The sequence below is a fragment of the Apostichopus japonicus genome, chromosome 8 (genome assembly GCF_037975245.1).
Source record: "Apostichopus japonicus isolate 1M-3 chromosome 8, ASM3797524v1, whole genome shotgun sequence".
Classification (NCBI taxonomy): Eukaryota; Metazoa; Echinodermata; class Holothuroidea; order Aspidochirotida; family Stichopodidae; genus Apostichopus; species Apostichopus japonicus.
The window spans coordinates 6,668,416-6,695,817 of record NC_092568.1 but is presented as its reverse complement, the minus strand read 5'-3'; the positions used below and the strand labels follow the sequence as shown (position 1 = coordinate 6,695,817).

Here is a 27,402-nt window from a genome sequence, read left to right as displayed (position 1 = left end):
GTTCTTTAACTGTTACTTCAGGATACTTGATTCTTCCACAGGCTATTCTGTCCAGTCAAAACAGTACAAATAAAAATGCTTTCCTGTAATATATTTAGTTGCATCAAGTATAAAGTTCTTACAACCTACCATATTTCAGGGTTCTAGTTTTTCTCAAGATTAATTTATGAGGTTGTAAAGTTGCTCCAAAGTACAAAAGAGGTCATGTTTGCCAGCCAATAACTCAAAACGTGTCACCTTGGCAAAAATATGATTATTTTGGCTAGAAGGGATATAGTACCACCCTGTTTGTACAAACAAATTCAGGAGGGTTTGCCTTAGTCTTTAATGAAAAGTCCTCAAAGTTTTGGATCCTACAAAATATTTTTTGCCTGTTTTGCTATTCTACGTTTTTGAGGCTGGGTATTGTAATAAAAGGTCATTCAATTCAATACTGTTTGGAATTCAATGTCATATAAACCAACAATAATTGCAATTTACTGTGTGCTTATTTTTAAATTTTCAGAATATGCTTTATTTCATGGTGCTCTAATTATGCAATGAGGTTGGTAATATTTGGAGAGAGCAACAGCCATCCATGACTTGAAATGGAATAACCCCACTGGCGGTAGAACTTCAATCCAAGCTGTCTAGCTCATTGTTTGTTTAAGAGTACAATCTGAGCTGTCTAGACTATTGTCTTTTGAAGAGTGCAATCAAAGCTGTCTAGACCATTGTCTTTTGAAGTGTACAATCCAAGCTGTCTATTCTATGTTATTATGAAGAGAACAATCCAAGGTGTCTATACCATTGTCTTTTGACTAGGGCATCCAGGTGAAACGTGTATTAAGCATTACCCTGGTAACATTAGATTCTCAGCTGTTCGAGGGAACATGTACGTGTGTAGGCCTACTATAGGGCCTATATGAATACTATGAGGGTGCATATATGTACTATATCAATACCGTGGGCGCAATAATACATTTTGTTGTTATAGGGCCAATGAAGCCTACAGTCAACTATTCTTGCTTTATAAAGACGCTTTATTTGAAAAGATCGCACTGCGTTTATGGTAGGCGAGACATGAAGCTAAAAAAGAGCCGTACATTAACGATGATGCATAAATGTAGGCATGAAAATATTCTTATCCCTGGCATTTGGTGGGGGGGGGGGGGGAATATGGTGTATTACATCCCCTCCACCCATTTTCATGGGGGGATATATCCCCCTTCCCCCCCCCCTTAGGATCGCCGCCTATGGCCATATGTGATCCATTTTTCGACCTTAATAATAAGCAACAATTCCAGTAAATATGGACACAAAATGCACAATTTAGTATGGCTGGCATGTCACTTAGTGTTTATAGTGATAATACAAACACAATTACCATCTATGTTTCTAAAACTATTATGCCGCCGAACTTTGCCAGAACCTTTTTTTGGCAAACAAAAAATAAAGCATACGGGAGGGGGGGGGGGGGGGTTGAGCGATCACCGACATCTCACTTAAAGGTCGTCATCAATTTTTTATTTTTTTTTGCTAAACTTTTTTTTTTTTGGTGACGGCCAATAGGGGGGGGCGCGCGCCTGTTGCGCCCCCCCTGGATACGCCCCTGCTATGTTCTTATGAAGAGAACAATCCAAGGTGTCTATACCATTGTCTTTTGAAGTGTACAATCCAAGCTGTCTATTCTATGTTCTTATGAAGAGAACAATCCAAGGTGTCTATACCATTGTCTTTTGAAGAGTACAAACCAAGCTGTCTATTCTATGTTCTTATGAAGAGAACAATCCAAGCTGTCTAGACCATTGTCTTTTGAAGAGTACAAACCAAGCTGTCTATTCTATGTTCTTATGAAGAGAACAATCCAAGCTGTCTAGACCATTGTCTTTTGAAGTGTACAATCCAAGCTGTCTATTCTATGTTCTTAGGAAGAGAACAATCCAAGGTGTCTATACCATTGTCTTGTGAAGAGTACAAACCAAGCTGTCTATTCTATGTTATTATGAAGAGAACAATCCAAGGTGTCTATACCATTGTCTTTTGAAGAGTACAAACCAAGCTGTCTATTCTATGTTCTTATGAAGAGAACAATCCAAGGTGTCTATACCATTGTCTTTTGAAGAGTACAAACCAAGCTGTCTAAAATTTTTGTAGGATTCTTGTTAGCACCAAAGAGACACTACATACCAAGATGTACTTTTTTACTTATCATGTTTACAAGGTTTTCAGTCTTTGACATATATCGACAGCAAATGACCTTCTGCTTTCACCAATCCACAAGGTTCTTGCAATCACCAAGAGGGATCTACATACCCAAGTATAAAATTTGTACAAGACTTTGACCTCTGTTGACCTCAAATAACCTTTGACCACCACAGAAAAGAAAAGTGTTCTTGTTCTCAATAAGACAGATCCACATACCAAGCATGACGTTTATCCACCATGAACTGTTGAGTTACTGTGTTTACAAGAAGGTGTCACATACACCTAGCACCCACACACACCATCACCATCAAATAGATTCCTTTCGCCTTTCAGCAAGGAATAAACAATGCCTCAGACTATGGCCTTGAGTGATTTTAGGATACAAAAATAACTATCTTTTGTAACAAATCCATGTATTACTATGTGATAAATTTCAAAGAATAACAGCAGAAATAAAAATCCATGCTGCTGTCAACAATTACAATTGCCCAATACCAATAGGATATGTATTCAGATAAAAATTGAATTAATCCTGCAGAAACTCAAGATAAATATTAGTTTGTACTGTACCATTCTACATTTTAGAGGTATATTTCTTACATGATTCATTAAGGGACCTGTGAGGCTACCGGGTCCCTTGGATCTGTGTCTCTCACTGGATGGCTTGATACCAGGTGATTTGGTGGAATAGGAATACCTCCTGGGCTGTAGAAACAAGGACACATACTCTATTAAAACTTGAGTTAATCAACAGTCATAATTGTGCGAAAAGGTCATGTGATATCAAATTGAGTGCTAGTACTGACAAATGAGATAGGATGGTGATCAGTGAGTATTTATCTACCATGGTTCTCATAACATGGCTTTCATTTGGATGATTTGACATCATTCTTTTCAACTTCACTTCAAACTACAGACACATCATTCTCTTCATATGCTTGGAAGCTCAAAACGTATTGATGATGATGATGACACTAATATATTGTCTTGCATGTAATGATGTTAATGATCTTCCTAGAATACCTCACTTTTAAGGTATTTAAGCAAACCATCAAGGATTATTAGTTCTCTTTCTTTCCTCAGTCAGATTGGTATGCAGTTTATTATTTGATTAACATAGTAGCATTTTATTACAGGGATGAGCCTGGGGTAAAAAAAAATCACAGAACTTTGCAAAAATTGCGGTATAGGCTCCAGTTTGCGTATGCTACAGTGTGTTAGGATAATAGTTTTCGTCCCCGAGGTAGAAAAGAAATCACGGATATTCCGCAAATTCGCGGAAAAAGCTCATGCCTGTTATTATATTGATAAACTTATCCCATTAAGTTTTACTGTTGGTTATTACCATCTCATTGTGTTCATTCTGTTATAGTGTGTATAACAAAAGTACATATATTTTACTGTTTCTTGTTCTTTTTCTTCCTTCCTTGTTTATTCCCTTCCTTTCTTACATGGGAGAATTCTACTTTTTAAGCTATAAGGCTTCTTAGAACAATTCCCTTCACAACTATGCATGCTAGTTATAGTTACCTTAATCAATAACATGGGTATAGTGTTGTGGAAAAACAAATTAATGAAATTAATTGTCATTCTCTTTATGCTGCAAACATATTTTTACTTTATATTCCAGTCATAAAATTTCCTCATACTGTGACACATTTTTCTCTTAATACTCCAAGCGGACACGTCATCCTTTTCGTACTGCAGACACATCACTCTCTTGACAATCCGGACGCATCATTCTTTAGAAACTGCGGAAACGTCATTCTTTAGATACTGCAGACACATCACTCTCTTGACACTCCGGACGCATCAATCTTTAGAAACTGCGGAAATGTCATTCTTTAGATACTGCAGACACATCACTCTCTTGACATTCCGGACGCATCAATCTTTAGAAACTGCGGAAACGTCATTCTTTTCGTACTGACACTCTTGACACTCCGGACGCATCAATATGTTTATACTCCAGACATATCATTCTTTATACTCCAGTCCTGCACTACAATCCTACTGATATATGCAGCTCCATAATCCCACAGAAATGGTCTATCTTGACATCTATGATGTCAAAAACTCCATCTTCTGTCAATGTTACATTTGTCATTCTTACCCTGCAGCAATCAAAATTTTGGGCTAGTTTTATCAAGATAATGTAACCATGCACATACCCTATACATTTTTATTTAAAAAATAGGTAAAATATTTGACTTTCACATTCTGGTAAAATCTTGTTAAAATCCAGGCGGTTTAGGTTACATGCAGTGATCTGCAAAGGCCTTTAACTCCCAGACAAGCAATGTGTTAAACTACTTTTGCATTGACTCACAAATTTTGGAAGCTGCTTGCAGTTTCGTGGTTCCACTTCCAACGATTTCTGGTACAACATATTTTCAAACTCTTGAGGAGTTTTTGATTGCAAAGGATCCAAATTCTCGAAGAAGTTCTAAAAGCAAAATAATCAGGTAAATAAACAAGACACTATTAAGTATCTCTTTAAACATATTTTATGAGTAACACTGACATCGTAACCTGTAAGAAACAAATTTTATAACAGGGAAGTAAATTTTGCCCAGCTCTTTTAGGAAGCAGGTTTTTGTAAGGACGGTCACATAAACATTGATATTTTGACCCACTATGTAGTTTGGATAAACCACAAGTTTTATGTTAAACCTCTCTTAGAAAGACTATAAATGGATCACCTTTGCTACTACATAAGCTTCGCATGACTTTCAGGGGTTATACGTTGTCCTTATATAGTCTTGTTCTTGATTTGATGCTTTTGGAATGTTTGTCAAATCACAAAATGTATTTGAAATCCCAATCTACAAAAATTATTTGCGTCTCCCTGTGACTTACACATATATTCTCAGCTCAACGGTTCTGATGTTGTTACTGACCTTAATCTGCATTATAATTCATATGTTTATATGTCCCTCCACCTTCATCACTCACCACAATATTAATAAAAAGCGTCTAAAATACACATGACCATTCATGTGTACTAATCTGTACTAATTGCTAACAGCAGGCAAAATGTGCTCTAGTCCATTCAGCTACATCAGTTAAACCTACTAATGTATAATTTGCAACAACTTGTTTCTGTGATTAGGCCTCTAAACAAACATTTAGATCAATTATTATCCCATACACTTACCCTAATGTCTTGTTCAACCAAGAGACAATATGGCTGGTTTTGAAATTGCTGTATCTCAGCTGTTATTTCAGCTACTTTCCTTCTTTTACTGAAATTTATGAGCTTTGTGTTCTGGCAAGGTAAGAAGTCTGGATTGCCTTCTTCTATAAACAGTATATTAGTCAAGTACATTCCTGCAGACAAAAAGAAAGAACTCAAGAGTCCTAATAATGCAAACATCAACAATTTGGTGATTTTGGATATATCTATCTGACTGACGAAAAAACAATTAACTGGTGCACAAGCTGGTACATGCCAATGAACAAGAAAATGTATTGCTTAAGGTCATGGTAAGTTTCAGGAACATTCCTCTACAATGATGCTAGTATTCTGTAAATGTTTGCTTTGCATAGTAAAATAGCAAAAGAACACAGAACAAATGACTGTGCATGTTTACTGTACACAATCAACTCCAAACACAGAGCAAATGACTATACATGGTTACTATATATAGTCAACTCTGAACAGAGAGCAAATGACTATACATGGTTACTATACACAGTCAACTCTGAACACAGAGCAAATGACTGTACATGGTTACTGTACATAGTCAACTCTGAACACAGAGCAAATGACTGTACATGGTTACTATATATAGTCAACTCTGAACACAGAGCAAATGACTATACATGGTACTATACACAGTAAACTCTAAACACAGAGCAAATGAATATACATGGTTACTATATATAGTCAACTCTGAACACAGAGCAAATGACTATACATGGTACTATACACAGTCAAATCTGAACACAGAGCAAATGAATATACATGGTTACTATATATAGTCAACTCTGAACAGAGAGCAAATGACTGTACATGGTTACTATACACAGTCAACTCTAAACACAGAGCAAATGACTATACATGGTTACTATACACAGTCAACTCTAAACACAGAGCAAATGAATATATATGGTTACTATATATAATCAAATCTGAACAGAGAGCAAATGACTGTACATGGTTACTATATAAGTCATCTCTAAACACAGAGCAAATGACTATACATGGTTACTGTACACAGTCAAATCTGAACACAGAGCAAATGAATATACATGGTTACTATATATAGTCAACTATGAACAGAGAGCAAATGACTGTACATGGTATATACTATACACAGTCAAATCTGAACACAGAGCAAATGAATATACATGGTTACTATATATAGTCAACTCTGAACAGAGAGCAAATGACTGTACATGGTTACTATATAAGTCAACTCTAAACACAGAGCAAATGACTATACATGGTTACTATACACAGTCAACTCTAAACACAGAGCAAATGAATATACATGGTTACTATATATAGTCAACTATGAACAGAGAGCAAATGACTGTACATGGTACTATACACAGTCAAATCTGAACACAGAGCAAATGAATATACATGGTTACTATATATAGTCAACTCTGAAAACACAGAGCAAATGAATATACATAGATACAGTACTATATAAGTCAACTCTGAACACAGAGCAAATGAATATACATGGTTACTATACACAGTCAACTCTAAACACAGAGCAAATGACTGTACATGGTTAATATAGATAGTCAACTCTGAACAGAGAGCAAATGACTATACATGGTTACTATATATAGTCAACTCTGAACAGAGAGCAAATGACTGTACATGGTTACTGTACATAGTCAACTCTGAACACAGAGCAAATGACTATACATGGTTACTATATAAAGTCAACTCTGAAGAGAGAGCAAATGACTGTACATGGTTACTGTACATAGTCAACTCTGAAAACATAGAGCAAATGACTATACATGGTTACTATATATAGTCAACTCTGAACACAGAGCAAATGGATATACATGGTTACTATATATAGTCAACTCTAAACACAGAGCAAATGACTGTACATGGTTACCATATATAGTCAACTCTGAAAACATAGAGCAAATGAATATACATGGTTACTCTATAAGTCAATTCTAAACACAGAGCAAATGACTGTACATGGTTACTATATATAGTCAACTCTGAACACAGAGCAAATGACTGTACATGGTTACTGTACACAGTCAAATCTGAACACAGAGCAAATGAATATACATGGTTACTTGATAAGTCAACACAGAGCAAATGACTGTACATGGTACTATACACAGTCAAATCTGAACACAGAGCAAATGAATATACATGGTTACTATATAAGTCAACTCTAAACACAGAGCAAATGACTGTACATGGTTACTATATATAGTTAACTCTGAACAGAGAGCAAATGACTATACATGGTTACTATATATAGTCAACTCTGAACACAGAGCAAATGACTGTACATGGTACTATACACAGTCAACTCTGAACACAGAGCAAATGAATATACATGGTTACTGTACATAGTCAACTCTGAACACAGAGCAAATGACTGTACATGGTTACTATACACAGTCAACTCTAAACACAGAGCAAATGACTATACATGGTTACTATACACAGTCAACTCTAAACACAGAGCAAATGAATATATATGGTTACTATATATAATCAAATCTGAACAGAGAGCAAATGACTGTACATGGTTACTATATAAGTCATCTCTAAACACAGAGCAAATGACTATACATGGTTACTGTACACAGTCAAATCTGAACACAGAGCAAATGAATATACATGGTTACTATATATAGTCAACTATGAACAGAGAGCAAATGACTGTACATGGTACTATACACAGTCAAATCTGAACACAGAGCAAATGAATATACATGGTTACTATATATAGTCAACTCTGAACAGAGAGCAAATGACTGTACATGGTTACTATATAAGTCAACTCTAAACAGACAGCAAATGACTATACATGGTTACTATACACAGTCAACTCTAAACACAGAGCAAATGAATATACATGGTTACTATATATAGTCAACTATGAACAGAGAGCAAATGACTGTACATGGTACTATACACAGTCAAATCTGAACACAGAGCAAATGAATATACATGGTTACTATATATAGTCAACTCTGAAAACACAGAGCAAATGAATACACATAGATACAGTACTATATAAGTCAACTCTGAACACAGAGCAAATGAATATACATGGTTACTATACACAGTCAACTCTAAACACAGAGCAAATGACTGTACATGGTTAATATAGATAGTCAACTCTGAACAGAGAGCAAATGACTATACATGGTTACTATATATAGTCAACTCTGAACAGAGAGCAAATGACTGTACATGGTTACTGTACATAGTCAACTCTGAACACAGAGCAAATGACTATACATGGTTACTATATAAAGTCAACTCTGAAGAGAGAGCAAATGACTGTACATGGTTACTGTACATAGTCAACTCTGAACACATAGAGCAAATGACTATACATGGTTACTATATATAGTCAACTCTGAACACAGAGCAAATGGATATACATGGTTACTATATATAGTCAACTCTAAACACAGAGCAAATGACTGTACATGGTTACCATATATAGTCAACTCTGAAAACATAGAGCAAATGAATATACATGGTTACTCTATAAGTCAATTCTAAACACAGAGCAAATGACTGTACATGGTTACTATATATAGTCAACTCTGAACACAGAGCAAATGACTGTACATGGTTACTGTACATAGTCAACTCTGAACACAGAGCAAATGACTATACATGGTACTATACACAGTCAAATCTGAACACAGAGCAAATGAATATACATGGTTACTTGATAAGTCAACTCTAAACACAGAGCAAATGACTGTACATGGTACTATACACAGTCAAATCTGAACACAGAGCAAATGAATATACATGGTTACTATATAAGTCAACTCTAAACACAGAGCAAATGACTGTACATGGTTACTATATATAGTTAACTCTGAACAGAGAGCAAATGACTATACATGGTTACTATATATAGTCAACTCTGAACACAGAGCAAATGACTGTACATGGTACTATACACAGTCAACTCTGAACACAGAGCAAATGAATATACATGGTTACTGTACATAGTCAACTCTGAACACAGAGCAAATGACTGTACATGGTACTATACACAGTCAACTCCAAACACAGAGCAAATGACTGTACATGGTTACTGTACATAGTCAACTCTGAATAGAGAGCAAATGACTATACATGGTTACTATATATAGTCAACTCTGAACAGACAGCAAATGACTGTACATGGTTACTGTACATAGTCAACTTTGAAGAGAGAGCAAATGACTATACATGGTTACTATATATAGTCAACTCTGAACAGACAGCAAATGACTGTACATGGTTACTGTACATAGTCAACTCTGAACACAGAGCAAATGACTATACATGGTTACTATACACAGTCAACTCTGAACAGAGAGCAAATGACTGTACATGGTTACTGTACATAGTCAACTCTGAACACAGAGCAAATGACTACACATGGTTACTATATATAGTCAACTCTGAACAGAGAGCAAATGACCAGACATGGTTACTATATATACTGTATAGGCTTCACTAATGAGTGTTGCAATAATACTCAATATAATGAATGTATTCACTTTTTGGTTTTTTAATGAATACAAGGAATAAGCCTGGGACTAATCTCAGACTGTGCAACTAATTTTCTTTTAAGCTTATTTTTCCTGCTAGGATCTGCATGAGTGACAGCCAATCAATCTTTAGTTATCGACTATATTTCAGCTGGAATTTTACCAAATTTCTTAATTTTACTCTGTACACATTTTAACTATTTTATTAAACAATATTAATGTATTGATGACCTATTAAATTTTCATACATTTTATATTATTATATGTCTTATTAGAGGGCCTCGTGGAAGATTAGCTTTTGCTAAACGAGCAACCCTCTTAAAATAAAGTTTAAATATAAAAAAAATCATAAAAAAATAAAGAGTGGTGTAAAGTTGATTTTCGTTTGCTTTTCTTAAATCACTTGTTACCTACAGGATGAAAATGATTGTATTGGCAGCAGATTGGAATCAACAACAAAAACAACAACGATGATGATAAGAGTCAAGACATACCAAAGAAAGGCACACAGGGTGGATTCACTGATCGCAGTTTTTCACTGTATTTGCGATAGTGATCCTGATTCAGCTCTTGGGATTCATCTAATGCTTGTTTCTTTCTTGGATGGAGTTCCTGAATCAAGGCATGAAGACAAATATGATCATGATTAAATGATATCAGTACAGGATGAAAAGGAATGGGGAAATCAAACAATACAGCATTAATCTAAACCAATGCTTAATGCAGAATTGGACAAAACAAAGGCAAAAGTGAATGTAAAATTAGACATCGAATCTTGGACCACCAGAAAACCATTAAATATTTGCCCTGTTAAGTGTAGAACAGATCCAGACAAAGGCAAGGTGAATGTTAAGTGAAGCAAACTGAAAGCTTTACTGAATAAAGAATTTACTGAAAATAAAGAAATTAAAACCTAATTATGAATGTAGAATTGGGTAAATCCAGTCTAATTACTAACCCTCAGCACACATTCTAGGCTCAATGTAGAATTTGACAAACCAGTCATATTACTAACCCTCAGCACACATTCTAGGCTCAATGTAGAATTTGATAAACCAGTCATATTACTAACCATCAGCACACATTCTAGGCTCAATGTAGAATTTGATAAACCAGTCATATTACTAACCATCAGCACACATTCTAGGCTCAATGTAGAATTTGATAAACCAGTCATATTACTAACCATCAGCACACATTCTAGGCTCAATGTAGAATTTGATAAACCAGTCATATTACTAACCATCAGCACACATTCTAGGCTCAATGTAGAATTTGATAAACCAGTCATATTACTAACCCTCAGCACACATTCTAGGCTCAATGTAGAATTTCACAAAGCAATCATATTACTAACCATCAGCACACATTCTAGACTCAATGTAAAATTTGACAAACCAGTCACATTACTAACCCTCAGCACTCATTCTAGGCTCAATGTAGAATTTGACAACCAGTCATATTACTAACCATCAGTACACATTCTAGGCTCAATGTAGAATTTGATAAACCAGTCATATTACTAACCCTCAGCACACATTCTAGGCTCAATGTAGAATTTGATAAACCAGTCATATTACTAACCATCAGCACACATTCTGGGCTCAATGTAGAATTTGACAAACCAGTCATATTACTAACCATCAGCACACATTCTAGGCTCAATGTAGAATTTGATAAACCAGTCATATTACTAACCATCAGCACACATTCTAGGCTCAATGTAGAATTTGATAAACCAGTCATATTACTAACCATCAGCACACATTCTAGGCTCAATGTAGAATTTGATAAACCAGTCATATTACTAACCCTCAGCACACATTTAAGGCTCAATGTAGAATTTCACAAAGCAATCATATTACTAACCATCAGCACACATTCTAGACTCAATGTAAAATTTGACAAACCAGTCACATTACTAACCCTCAGCACTCATTCTAGGCTCAATGTAGAATTTGACAACCAGTCATATTACTAACCATCAGCACACATTCTAGGCTCAATGTAGAATTTGATAAACCAGTCATATTACTAACCATCAGTACACATTCTAGGCTCAATGTAGAATTTGATAAACCAGTCATATTACTAACCCTCAGCACACATTCTAGGCTCAATGTAGAATTTGACAAACCAGTCATATTACTAACCATCAGCACACATTCTAGGCTCAATGTAGAATTGATAAACCAGTCATATTACTAACCATCAGCACACATTTAAGGCTCAATGTAGAATTTGATAAACCAATCATATTACTAACCATCAGCACACATTCTAGACTCAATGTAAAATTTGAAAAACCGGTCATATTACTAACCATCAGCACACATTCTATGCTCAATGTAGAATTTGACAACCAGTCATATTACTAACCCTCAGCTCACATTCTAGGCTCAATGTAAAATTTGATAAACCAGTCACATTACTAACCATCAGCACTCATTCTAGGCTCAATGTAGAATTTGATAAACCAGTCATATTACTAACCCTCAGCACACATTCTAGGCTCAATGTAGAATTTGATAAACCAGTCATATTACTAACCATCAGTACACATTCTAGGCTCAATGTAGAATTTGATAAACCAGTCATATTACTAACCATCAGCACACATTCTAGGCTCAATGTAGAATTTGATAAACCAGTCATATTACTAACCCTCAGCACTCATTCTAGGCTCATTGTAGAATTTGATAAACCAGTCATATTACTAACCCTCAGCACACATTCTAGGCTCAATGTAGAATTTGACAAACCAGTCATATTACTAACCATCAGCATACATTCTAGGCACAATGTAGAATTTGATAAACCAGTCATATTGGTAACCCTCAGCACACATTCTATGCTAAATGTGAATTTGACAAACCAGTCATATTACTTACCCTAAAGACATGTTCTAGTCTGAAGACAGCTGCCGAACAGATTGCACTCACAATTTCAAGCACCCCGTTAAAGTTATTCAGCTCTTGAAAAACCTGTAAATTATGTAAAAGTAGAAGCAAATATAAAAAAATCAGACAGTGCATCATCAATCAAACAAAGCTACAAATATACAGCAGAGGGCCCTGGAGACTTTTTCTATCTTTTTGTTTCTAACATAAAACCTCAAGGACATTTGGAGAGTGAGAAGTTCATAGTGTGCATAAATACAAATGAGACATTTGTAGAGGGCATACCAACAAGAAGCTTACAAATTTCATACCAACAAGAAGCTTACAGATTTCATACCAACAAGAAGCTTACAGATTGCATACCAACAAGAAGCTTACAGATTGCATACAAACAAGAAGCTTACAGATTTCATACCAACAAGAAGCTTACAGAGTGCATACAAACAAGAAGCTTACAGAGTAAACACAAACAAGAAGCTTACAGATTGCATACAAACAAGACGCTTACAGATTGCATACCAACAAGAAGCTTACAAATTTCATACCAACAAGAAGCTTACAGATTGCATACAAACAAGAAGCTTACAGATTGCATACCAACAAGAAGCTTACAGATTGCATACAAACAAGAAGCTTACAGATTGCATACAAACAAGAAGCTTACAGAGTGCATACAAACAAGAAGCTTACAGAGTGCATACAAACAAGAAGCTTACAGAGTGCATACAAACAAGAAGCTTACAGATTGCATACCAACAAGAAGCTTACAAATTTCATACCAACAAGAAGCTTACAGATTGCATACAAACAAGAAGCTTACAGATTGCATACCAACAAGAAGCTTACAGATTGCATACAAACAAGAAGCTTACAGATTGCATACAAACAAGAAGCTTACAGAGTGCATACAAACAAGAAGCTTACAGAGTGCATACAAACAAGAAGCTTACAGAGTGCATACAAACAAGAAGCTTACAGAGTAAACACAAACAAGAAGCTTACAGAGTAAACACAAACAAGAAGCTTACAGATTGCATACAAACAAGAAGCTTACAGATTGCACTCAAACAAGAAGCTTACAGATTGCATACCAACAAGAAGCTTACAGATTGCATACCAACAAGAAGCTTACAGAGTGCATACAAACAAGAAGCTTACAGAGTGCATACAAACAAGAAGCTTACAGAGTGCATACAAACAAGAAGCTTACAGAGTGCATACAAACAAGAAGCTTACAGCGTAAACACAAACAAGAAGCTTAAAGTTAAAGTTAAAGTTGAAGGTTTACAGTCTTGTATGAGGCTAATGCCTCCTCACACGACTTTACAACTTAACCCCTGGTCATTGCTAACTTGTCACACCGACACACCAAAGTGTGCACAATTCAATCAATCTCTCCTGGGGCACCACAGTGCACCACATCCACGTGTCCCCCGGGGGACTTCCCATAGGGTGCAGCCACAAACCGGCGCACGCAACTATATTTACAAGTTACCTCGCAGGTCCCCATTTATACACCTGGGTGAAGAGAGGCAATGGAGATAAAGCGCCTTGCCCAAGGACACAACGCAATGATCTGGCCAGGGCTCGAACCTGTAATCCTTAGATCACAAGTCCACTGCCTTAACCACTTGACCACAACGCCCTCCTGCTTACAGATTGCATACAAACAAGAAGCTAACAGATTGCACTCAAACAAGAAGCTTACAGATTGCATACCAACAAGAAGCTTCCAGATTGCATACCAACAAGAAGCTTACAGATTGCATACAAACAAGAAGCTTACAGAGTGCATACAAACAAGAAGCTTACAGATTGCATACAAACAAGAAGCTTACAGAGTAAACACAAACAAGAAGCTTACAGATTGCATACCAACAAGAAGCTTACAGATTGCATACCAACAAGAAGCTTACAAATTTCATACCAACAAGAAGCTTACAGATTGCATACAAACAAGAAGCTTACAGATTGCATACCAACAAGAAGCTTACAGATTGCATACCAACAAGAAGCTTACAGATTGCATACCAACAAGAAGCTTACAGATTGCATACCAACAAGAAGCTTACAGATTGCATATAAACAAGAAGCTTACAGAGTGCATACAAACAAGAAGCTTACAGAGTGCATACAAACAAGAAGCTTACAGAGTGCATACAAACAAGAAGCTTACAGAGTGCATACAAACAAGAAGCTTACAGAGTAAACACAAACAAGAAGCTAACAGAGTGCGTACAAACAAGAATCTTACAGATTTCATACCAACAAGAATTTGCACAGTGCATACAAAGGAGAAATTTGTGGAGTGCAGACACACCTTAAGTTTGGTACTGGTGCATGCAGATAAATTTGTACAGAGAACCCCTACAATAAGGAGAAGCTTGCAGAGAGCCCAGAAAGGAGACTTTGTAGAATGCAAACCAAGGACAAGTTTGCAGAGTGAAAACAAGGGAGTTTTTGGAGTGCACACCAACTGGTTTACAGATTAAATACCGCACTGTAAGGAGCTTGCAGGAGTACATAATAATGAGAAGTTTCCATATGTATACTACCAGAAGTTTGCACAGTGCATACAAAGGGGAAGTTTGCAAAGTGCATACAAAGGAGAAGCTTGCAGGGTGCAATACATGAGAAACCTGCAGGGTGCATATAAACCAGAAGTTTGCACAGTGCATACAAGTTTGCATAGTGCATAGAAAGGAGAAATTTATACAGTGCATAAAAGGAGAGTCTGTATAATGCATAAAAGGAGAGTCTGTATAATGCATACACAGGAGAAGTTTGCAAAGTGCATACATGACTTATAGTGTGCGTGCAATGTGCAAATACAATAATGCTGAAAACACTGGAATGCTATAAGCAACCAATACCAACGATCTTATATTACCAAGACCAACTATGTAAAAGTGGGAATAAATGGAACCTCAAGGGGAAACTTGAGAACTTGGTCATCATGTGGGAAAGAAGTTGCTGTAAGTTTTAGTTTGCTGCTCCTTTAATGGGTGTGTGGGAGAAGGGGGATGAGTAGGGGAAGAGCAGGGGATGTTGGTGTGATGGTTAACATCTCCATTCATGGTTGCGTGAGGGGGAATAGGAACTTTCAATGATAAAAGAATTTCAGAAGCATAGAATGAAAATATAAGAAAAGTTACCATCATGACTTCAATTATCCTTCCAACAACTGCTAATCGCTCCTCAAAGTTTTCTGTCTCCACAATGGTCTTTTCCAGCCACATAATAAACTAAGAATTAAAAGAAAGACAACTTGTGTAAACATCGATGGAGACTGCCTCATACTCTATGTTGATAATGTTACTAATTACATAAAGCTAGGAGCAGTCATGAAGATCTGCCATGTTACTAATTACATAAAGCTAGGAGCAGTCATGAAGATCTGCCATGTTACTAATTACATGAAGCTAGGAGCAGTCATGAAGATCTGCCATGTTACTAATTACATGAAGCTAGGAGCAATCATGAAGATCTGCCATGTTACTAATTACATGAAGCTAGGAGCAGTCATGAAGATCTGCCATGTTACTAATTACATGAAGCTAGGAGCAGTCATGAAGATCTGCCATGTTACTAATTACATGAAGCTAGGAGCAGTCATGAAGATCTGCCATGTTACTAATTACATGAAGCTAGGAGCAGTCATGAAGATCTGCCATGTTACTAATTACATGAAGCTAGGAGCAGTCATGAAGATCTGCCATGTTACTAATTACATGAAGCTAGGAGCAGTCATGAAGATCTGCCATGTTACTAATTACATGAAGCTAGGAGCAGTCATGAAGATCTGCCATGTTACTAATTACATGAAGCTAGGAGCAGTCATGAAGATCTGCCATGTTACTAATTACATGAAGCTAGGAGCAGTCATGAAGATCTGCCATGTTACTAATTACATAAAGCTAGGAGCAATCATGAAGATTTGCCATGTTACTAATGACATGAAGCTAGGAGCAGTCATGAAGATCTGCCATGTTACTAATTACATGAAGCTAGGAGCAGTCATGAAGATCTGCCATGTTACTAATTACATGAAGCTAGGAGCAGTCATGAAGATCTGCCATGTTACTAATTACATGAAGCTAGGAGCAGTCATGAAGATCTGCCATGTTACTAATTACATGAAGCTAGGAGCAGTCATGAAGATCTGCCATGTTACTAATTACATGAAGCTAGGAGCAGTCATGAAGATCTGCCATGTTACTAATTACATGAAGCTAGGAGCAGTCATGAAGATCTGCCATGTTACTAATTACATAAAGCTAGGAGCAGTCATGAAGATCTGCCATGTTACTAATTACATAAAGCTAGGAGCAGTCATGAAGATTTGCCATGTTACTAATTACATGAAGCTAGGAGCAGTCATGAAGATCTGCCATGTTACTAATTACATGAAGCTAGGAGCAGTCATGAAGATCTGCCATGTTACTAATTACATAAAGCTAGGAGCAGTCATGAAGATTTGCCATGTTACTAATTACATGAAGCTAGGAGCAGTCATGAAGATCTGCCATGTTACTAATTACATGAAGCCAGGAGCAGTCATGAAGATCTGCCAACTTGTTTTAATTTGCCCTGGCAGTGGTGGCCCAAGACCAATACTGTTTGTCCACTATAAAGCCATACACTATCCATCCAAGTAGCAAGAGCTCAGACCAAGTTTGAATCATGTCCAGATATAGTAAGGTGCAATGAACTCTTTTTCTACATGAATTTGGTCAATGAAGTAATAAATTGAGAACAAGAGCCTCCAACATGCTTGTATCATATACCATATTGAGAAGGCATAGACCTTTATCACTATATTGCATGGCAATAACTTACCATGTTTGTATGGTGTATCATCTTGAGTAAGTTTGGAGAGGTTTTCTTCTTGTCTGGTTTTGTCCAAACTGATCCCACCAGCTCAGATGGTTTGACCTTACGATAGAGGTCAGATTCCAGAAGTGTAACCTGTCTGGCAATCTCAATGGGATGAAGCTATGTGGGAGAATAAATGGTAGACCATTGAAGACATTCTGGTATGGTATCATAGAGAGAACTTAAAATGCCATACCCACATGATGACTACTACCATAAAAATGTCCGATGGTGTAGTAAAGGCTATCCCATCATGTAGTTAATAACAATCCTGGTGCTATGCCTATAAGATGTTTCTCATTTTCCAAACAGGATTAGCAATATTGTTCTCTGAAAATAAGTATATATTCTCATGCCAATGATTTAAAATACTAGAAATGTGCTGAATGAATTCATGACAATGCAGTTATTGAAATGCAAATGAGAGTGGCTCTCCGTACATCAACTACCAAAGAGATGGGTAGGCTTTGTCTTATTCTTATATATTTATAACTGTATTGTAACAGACTTGCTGCAAGCATAGGTTATGACTTGAATTTGTGTGGCCAAGATAATGTTATATTCACAACAATCAGTGGCTTTAATGCTGCAATTTAAAAATCTTTACTTCACCTGTGTCATCACCACTGTAATCTCAGTCAATAAATGTTGCAACAGAGGTACCTCAAATGTATGACATATGACTTCAAAAAATGGAAACTCAAATATTTTAATATACAAGCCATATCCAGACAGGTCTTCTACCCATTTACTTATAACAGCCTAGCAACCGTCACATTGTTACTAAACTACTTAGCATCAAAAAGCATCACAAAGCATTTGAAAACTTATCTTTTTAGGCTTGAGTATGGGCATTAATCGTATTTGTTGTTTTATTCACATTACTGTGCCCATTTAATGTATATTTATATTTTTACGTTCTTTTTTGTGGTTATAACCGTCGTACATCATTTTTTACTTTTATTGCTGTTGTTATTACTTTTAGGTTTTCTTAAAGGAATTGTCTAGTGAAAGATTTTGATACATTGTCCTTCTAGTTATTATTTTTCTCTTTCTAACCATGTAAAAATTGTCCCCATTCGACATTTTCTTCTTGTAGAAATCTGGTTTTCAAATTCATTAGTTTCTCACCAAAAGTACCGTTTGTTCGAACGCATCAATATGGTGATTGACGTAGTGCTGGCAAATAGGCAAAACAGGCGACTTGAAGTTAGCACTCCCATTTCCACAGCAATTACACTCTCACGTGTACAACAACAACAAAAAGGAATTTAACCCCTGTTCGACCTCGCAAGAGGTCCTACGGGGATAATAGTATGGTATGGTAGAATAGACACTTTTTTTTTCTAGGGAAAGTTGTCACGTGTACATGCACATGTAGTTGCCTAACGTACATAATGCGAACGTATATAGACTACTGTACCATGCCCAGTTGGTATACGTATAGCGCTGCACATAATATACTCTCACACTCAAACCACAGTTCATAAAGTGTTCTTCGAACTCGCTGAAATAAAATTCACGAATCAAATTTACAGTAAAAGGAAACTTGAAAAGTATTCAGAACACCGAAAGATGAAACTTGGAGGAATCGATGTCAGAGCAGAATGTAGAACCGAGAAGCTTAGGCTTCGCAGAACTGTCCGATTGTAAATGTTAGAGTAGCCTACATGCGAACATTCCTCGCGTTGGAGCTGGATAGCGGGATGTATAAACAACGAAGAGCCTGCTGTTAAAACTTACCTTGTGTTACAAAAAGACCACGAAACCACCGATCTACTACATATATGGCGGCTTAAGGAGATTTTGAAAACATATCTAATTTATAAGAAATTTCACCGAAAATTAAGGAAGAAACTAATCTGTATACAAACGCGTTTTTTGTGGTGATTACTGTAGGTACTGTTCAGAGCGTGGGTTAATGTTGCAATCTGCATAAGCGTAGATGACGTCACGTTCTGTACTGTTCAAATCATATTGGAAATGTCCATCCTTAACGATTAAAAAATTGTTTCTCTGTCAAACGCAACATTAGCATTCTCATACTTTGACCACATGTTTGGAAAATTATTTATAATTTTTTAAGGTAACTTCTTTGGGCCACCAGACAATCCTTTTAAGTTTGGTAATTTATATTCCAGGTATTGGTTCTTTTGTACAGTGCTCTTGAGCATGTTTTATTTCATGATAACAGCACCTTAATATATGGTATTTATTTTATTTTTATTTATTTATTGTTACCAAGATTAAATTAGCATCACATTGTAACTAAGCCTACATTAACATCACATTGTTACTAAGCCTACATTAGCATCCTATTGTTAATAAGCCTACCTAAGCATCACTTTGTTACTAAGCCTACATTAACATCACATTGTTACTAAGCCTACATCAGCATCACATTGTTACTAAGCCTACATTAGCATTACATTGTTACTAAGCCTACTTTAGCATCACATTGTTATTAAGCCTACATCAGCATCACATTGTTACTAAGCCTACATTAATATCACACTGTTAATAAGCCTACATTAGCATTACATTGTTACTATGCCTACATTGGCATCACATTGTTACTAAGCCTACCTAAGCATCACATTGTTACTAAGCTTACATTTAATATCACATTGTTACTAAGCCTACATTAACATCACATTGTTACTAAGCCTACATCAGCATCACATGTTACTAAGCCTACATTTATATCACATTGTTACTAAGCCTACATTAGCATCACATTGTCACTAAGCCTACATTATTATCACATTGTTACTAAGCCTAAATTAGCATCACATAGTTACTAAGCCTACATTAGCATTACATTGTTACTAAGCCTTCATTAGCAGTAACCATCACAAATAATGGACATGGTTTTTGCATTCATTTTACTTGCCAGAAAATCCTCATTACCATCTCAGGATTTTACTGGCATTTCCTTTGTTCCATGCTAGCCTAGCTGCCTGTTGTTACTTGGTATTTGAGTTGGCAGCTGTTTAAGTATGTGTTATAACCAGAAGCTAGTTCTCTTTGGATACATATAACGGTGAGCAGGTTAGGCAGTATCATGTTATCTTGTAAGTTTATTGTCAGGCTAGTTATATTTAAAGTTGGGAAATGAACTATTTATCATGTTGTCAGATGTTTTTCATCATCTTTCATTAGGTAGCTAATGCAGGTCCCCAATCATTCTTCCAGTGTTCATGAATGGTATTAACTTTAAGCACTATACGTGTATCTACTATCACAGTGCGATTTTTACAGCATTTTCCTAACATGTCACTCTTAGTGCAAACATAGACGTTCTCTGGTGCCAATGTTCTCCATTTAAGCTTCTTTGCCTATTGACAGTTATTATGACTTTCTAGGGAGGGATCTACAAGTTTTGACCTTCAAATTCTCGTATTCTCCACTTGGCATCAAATCGTATGGTTGATACTCGCACAGTTACTTTACATACTGTACTGTTGTCCCTAGCCCTTCAGTCTTATCTCTATAGGCTCGTTCTCAACAACTGGTCCCTGGCAAATAACCAAGCTATTGAGGCAAGAAATTGTCAAGTATGAGCCTTAAAACTCATTACTCTTATTGGTGATGCCAACATGATGTTTTGTCAAGTATGAGCCTTAAAACTCATTACTCTTATTGGTGATGCCAACATGATGTTTTGTCAAGTATGAGCCTTAAAACTCATTACTCTTATTGGTGATGCCAACATGATGTTTTGTCAAGTATGAGCCTTAAAACTCATTACTCTTATTGGTGATGCCAACATGATGTTTTGTCAAGTATGAGCCATAAAACTCATTACTCTTATTGGTGATGCCAACATGATGTTTTGTCAAGTATGAGCCTTAAAACTCATTACTCTTACTGGTGATGCCAACATGATGTTTTGTCAAGTATGAGCCTTAAAACTCATTACTCTTATTGGTGATGCCAACATGATGTTTTGTGGGGGCTGATCCATTATCAGTGGATACTTACAGTAAGGAGGTCAAAGTCCTCTTGTTTTCTTGTTATGTGCCACTCTGTTGGAGGTGGTTTGGTTTCAAAGTTGAAAGTTTTGACATCTTCTACTGTTTGCTGAAAATATCAAAAGTATTATGATATTCCAGTAATTCTTAAGTTACAATAACAAATGTGAAACATTCACAGCAAATAAATAAGGGGGCATATTACAGGGCATATGGGCATAGGGGAATAAGGGCATATTATTATATATAAGGGAATATTACAGCTTCAACATTGACATGCACTTGTAGAAAGCACAGTGTTGGTAATTCTAAAGAAACAAATTATAAGCCATGACAGCTTCATATTCATATTTCCGTCAATTTATCAATAAGAATTAAATCAGGTGGTTTTGTTTCCTCATGAAGTTGGGCATCATGGCCAAGGATTCCCAACTTCTAATCATATGACAGTGTAAGATCTACCATAAAACTGAGCAGCTGCCTCTTAAAGGTCTTTTGTGGGAGGAAAATGCGAAAGAATCTAACAGGCCCTAAATAAAGTAAGAATCCAATAAAATACTGTTGCCTAATATATTCCCCAAATTTAGTACTTCTCTACCTCATGAATATCAAACATGTTTTCTGACATTACCAATGACAATTAGCTTCTGACAGAATGCTGCTCAACTCACCCTTCTCTGTATTACTTTATGAATTGAGTCTACCCATTTCTTCAATGCTTTCCCTCTAACAGTTTCAAAAAACTTATGTAGGCGCATTAAGAGTTCCGGGTCACGTTCAAAATCATAAAAATGTTGATCTACCCATTTTCTGCAAACATTTAATACCCTGTGGAGAGGAACAGAAACAATACTACTGAACTACATTATGAGTGGGGCATACAGACTTATGTCACTGAATGACAAATGTGATGTAATACATCAAATAAAACTAACATCAGTCAGTACAGAAGAGCAAGAAGCATTAAACTGGCATGACACAGCATTGTAGACATTAAGCTGTGATAAATGTTGAGAGAGACATTTCACCTCCACATTCACTTGAGCAAGAAAAGTTCTAATAAGCACCCAAACCCTATCAGTACCAGTTCATCACAACAGCAAGTTCTACCTCATTTCATATGGATGAGGCAAGGTATTATTACTTGTCTAAGTTCTACCTCATTCCATATGACTATGAGGCAAGGCCTAGGTATTATTACTTGTCTAAGTTCTACCTCATTTTATATGGATAGGAGGCAAGGCATAGGTATTATTACTTGTCTAAGTTCTACCTCATTTCATATGGATGAGGCAAGGTATTATTACTTGTCTAAGTTATACCTCATTCCATATGACTATGAGGCAAGGCCTAGGTATTATTACTTGTCTAAGTTCTACCTCATTTTATATGGATAGGAGGCAAGGCATAGGTATTATTACTTGTCTAAGTTCTACCTTATTTCATATGAATATGAGGCAAGGCATAGGTATTCTTAGTTGTCTAAGTTCTACCTCATTTTATGTGAATATGAGGCAAGGCCTAGGTATTATTACTTGTCTAAGTTCTACCTCATTTCATATTGATATGAGGCAAGGCCTAGGTATTATTACTTGTCTAAGTTCTACCTCATTTCATATGGATATGAGGCAAGGCATAGGTATTATTACTTGTCTAAGTTCTACCTCATTCCATATGACTATGAGGCAAGGCCTAGGTATTATTACTTGTCTAAGTTCTACCTCATTTTATATGGATAGGAGGCAAGGCATAGGTATTATTACTTGTCTAAGTTCTACCTCATTTCATATGGATGAGGCAAGGTATTATTACTTGTCTAAGTTCTACCTCATTCCATATGACTATGAGGCAAGGCCTAGGTATTATTACTTGTCTAAGTTCTACCTCATTTTATATGGATAGGAGGCAAGGCATAGGTATTATTACTTGTCTAAGTTCTACCTTATTTCATATGAATATGAGGCAAGGCATAGGTATTCTTAGTTGTCTAAGTTCTACCTCATTTTATATGAATATGAGGCAAGGCCTAGGTATTCTTACTTGTCGAAGTTCTACCTCATTTCATATGAATATGATGCAAGGCATATGTATTCTTACTTGTCTTGTCCACTTATTTGTTAATGCTTTTTTTTCAAGTTTTTTAACATTTTTTGTGATAATAATGAATCAAACTAACAATATAGTGTATTAATAGATAAAAAGTTACTAACAAACTGCTTGCTTACTGGTTATAGGGTCATAACAAACTGGTTATACAGAAAACAACAAGTTGTACAATAGACCAATAAATAATGTAATGGAAGCACAGATGAAATAAGTGGAGAAGAATGAAAGCTACATTATCAAAGGACACCAAAGGCATGACAGAGGATGTCAGCAGTGTTATAAGGCACTGCCTGACTAGCACATTTACTGAACAAACAAAGCATTCAAATATGGTCAGTTCCATAATTGTACCCTTACCTGAGTTGTACTGGTCTAGCATATTCTTTCCGGAACCGTTTGAGATCCTCTCGAACCACTGTTATCCCTTGATCAATTGCTTTCTTGTCTTCTTCTGATGGAGGAGGGTCAGGAATTTCAAATGTAAATAGAACGTCAAGGAGGAAACAAAATTGAAATGAAAATTGTTCTTGAGACAATCTAAACCAGAAAACATTAAACATAACTACAAGGTCAATTAAAAAGTGTCCATGACTTGCAAGGGAAAGCAAGATGGTCATTTAAATACACGCAGCAATAGAGAGAAGAGTATATAAAAGAAAGCAGTGATCAGTCAATAAATGGAAATATTTAGTTATATTTCAACTTGCAGATGAGGATACCATAGTCTCCAGCTAAGTCATTAGAATTGATTCAATCTAATGTTCAGTCAATAAGAAACAAGCCACGAGTATTGCATTAATCTAATGCTCAGTCAATAAGAAACAAGCCACAAATATTGCATTAATCTAATGCTCAGTCTATACCAAACAAGCCACAAGTATTGCATTAATCTAATGCTCAGTCTATACCAAACAAGCCACAAGTATTGCATTAATCTAATGCTCAGTCAATAAGAAACAAACCACAAGTATTGCATTAATCTAATGCTCAGTCTATACCAAACAAGCCACAAGTATTGCATTAATCTAATGCTCAGTCAATAAGAAACAAGCCACAAATATTGCATTAATCTAATGCTCAGTCTATACCAAACAAGCCACAAGTATTGCATTAATCTAATGCTCAGTCTATACCAAACAAGCCACAAGTATTGCATTAATCTAATGCTCAGTCAATAAGAAACAAACTACAAGTATTGCATTAATCTAATGCTCAGTCTATACCAAACAATCCACAAGTATTGCATTAATCTAATACTAAGTCAATAAGAAACAAGCCACAAGTATTGCATTAATCTAATGCTAAGTCAATACCAAACAATCCACAAGTAGTGAATTAATCTCATGTTCAGTGAATACTGAACAATCCATGTAATGTTCAGTCAATTCTAAACAAGTCACTAGAATTGGTTCAATCTAATACTCAGTCAATACCAAACAAGGGACAAGTAGTGCAACAATCTAATATTTAGTGAATACTAAACAAGTCACTAGTATTGGTTAAATCTAGTGCTCAATGACCCAATAAGCCACAAGTGTTGGTTCAATTAAGTGCTCTGTGAATACGGAACAAGCCACAAGTGTTGTCAAATTTATAAAAGTAGTAACAAATTTAGTTCAACTGTCTAATTAATGGTTGCAAAGAAACTTCCTGCTCTTGAAAGAATTAAGCAAAGTGGTATTTGTTCATTGTTACACAGACATCATCACTTAAGAGTAGGGGGTGATTGATGTAGCTTCTACTAACTTCCGACTAATAATAAATATTTAGTAACGACCGCCTGGAGCGCTTGCCTTACAGCTGCCCACAGCAAAGAAACAAAGGTTGGATAGAAAAAGACCAAAGTGTGAATCAGTGTAAACTGGTTAATTGATTGGTAGTAGAAAGTTTACCTTAAGTCATCAATGAATTTCTAAGGGCTGTTGAAGACTCATACTAAAGGGAATATTGTGAAGAATTACACACTCAGTGATAATTGTAGAATTGTACAGTGATTACACCAAGCTGCCATCTGCGATCAGTAGTGCAGATCGATTACTTGCAGCAGCAATCAGTACTGAGGTTTACAGAGTGATAACTTGTAGCTGAAATCAGTACCAAGGTTTACAGAGTGATAACTTGCAGCTGAAATCAGTACCAAGGTTTACTGAGTGATAACTTGCAGCTGAAATCAGTACTGAGGTTTACAGAGTGATAACTTGTAGCTGAAATCAGTACTGAGGTTTACAGAGTGATAACTTGTAGCTGAAATCAGTACCAAGGTTTACAGAGTGATAACTTGCAGCTGAAATCAGTACCAAGGTTTACAGAGTGATAACTTGCAGCTGAAATCAGTACTGAGGTTTACAGAGTGATAACTTGCAGCTGAAATCCGTACTGAGGTTTACAGAGTGATAACTTGCAGCTGAAATCAGTACTGAGGTTCACAGAGTGATAACTTGCAGCTGAAATCCGTACTGAGGTTTACAGAGTGATAACTTGTAGCTGAAATCAGTACCAAGGTTTACAGAGTGATAACTTGCAGCTGCAATCTGTACTGAGGTTTACAGAGATACCTTGCCAGCCATATGTGATCAGTAGTAAAGAGCAATTACTTGCAGATGAAATCTATGATCAGTTGTACAGAGCGATTACTTGCAGCTGCAATCTGTGATATTATCGGGATGCAATATCTCTTTCTTGTGAAAAAAAGCACCATCAGCTGGGAATTATTATATGTAACTTAAACACAGCCCCTGAACATCTGCTATCAAAGAGTTGTTGATGTAACCCAAGAAAGACCAGCAGACGTTTTCTAGGGATACAGCATCTGCTGTGACACCACCACAACCAACTAACATCGCATCGTTTGTCTTAAAATGTAACCAAATCCTGTAAAACATTGATCGTCATTTCCGTTTAGTTAAAGGATATCTTTCAATTAGTAAGGACAGTAGGTCTTGAGGTTCACAGAAAGATCGATATGTTGTTAAGAATGTTCTGACAAAAGATGGATCGACATATCTGTGGTACGTTAATCGTTCAATCAATTTTTCCAGAGTTCCTCCTTTGATTAGTGGTGCACCCTCTTTGGATACTTGACCTTCCTCAAAGACAATGTTCTCTGGAGAATCTTCTACAGCAAACCTGTAAAATGTGAATAATACAAAAATGTCACATTCTAATATTGTCAAAAGGCTAATGAACTGTCTCTGTCCCAGATTATCAATTCTAATGAAGGAAGTAAATTCTAATGAACATCTCACAGTCTCAGATTATCAAGTCTAATTTACATCTCACAGTCTCAGATTATCAAGTCTAATTTACATCTCACAGACTCAGATTATCAAGTCTAATTTACATCACACAGTCTCAGATTATCAAGTCTAATTTACATCTCACAGTCTCAGATTATCAAGTCTAATTTACATCACACAGTCTCAGATTATCAAGTCTAATTTACATCTCAGTCTCAGATTATCAAGTCTAATTTACATCTCACAGTCTCAGATTATCAAGTCTAATTTACATCACACAGTCTCAGATTATCAAGTCAAATTTACATCAAACAGTCTCAGATTATCAAGTCTAATTTACATCTCACAGACTCAGATTATGAAGTATAATTTACATCTCACAGTCCCAGATTGTCAGTC

The 27,402-nt window shown here is 36.2% G+C and overlaps 1 protein-coding gene across 1 annotated transcript in view; it reads right to left on the bottom strand.

Annotated features, from left to right (window-relative positions):
* The window catches only part of LOC139970568 (son of sevenless homolog 2-like), a 73,937-nt gene that overhangs the window by 9,582 nt on the left and 36,953 nt on the right, over positions 1-27,402 (bottom strand). Inside the window, exons 16-26 of the mRNA XM_071976369.1 lie at positions 26,681-26,893; positions 24,125-24,247; positions 22,333-22,489; positions 21,672-21,770; positions 17,652-17,807; positions 15,968-16,057; positions 12,804-12,896; positions 10,407-10,524; positions 5,345-5,517; positions 4,517-4,633; positions 2,788-2,892 (exon numbers count right to left, since the gene is read on the bottom strand). Of these exons, the coding sequence (XP_071832470.1) occupies positions 2,788-2,892; positions 4,517-4,633; positions 5,345-5,517; positions 10,407-10,524; positions 12,804-12,896; positions 15,968-16,057; positions 17,652-17,807; positions 21,672-21,770; positions 22,333-22,489; positions 24,125-24,247; positions 26,681-26,893 (1,444 nt within the window). The remainder of the gene's footprint in view (positions 1-2,787; positions 2,893-4,516; positions 4,634-5,344; positions 5,518-10,406; positions 10,525-12,803; positions 12,897-15,967; positions 16,058-17,651; positions 17,808-21,671; positions 21,771-22,332; positions 22,490-24,124; positions 24,248-26,680; positions 26,894-27,402) is intronic.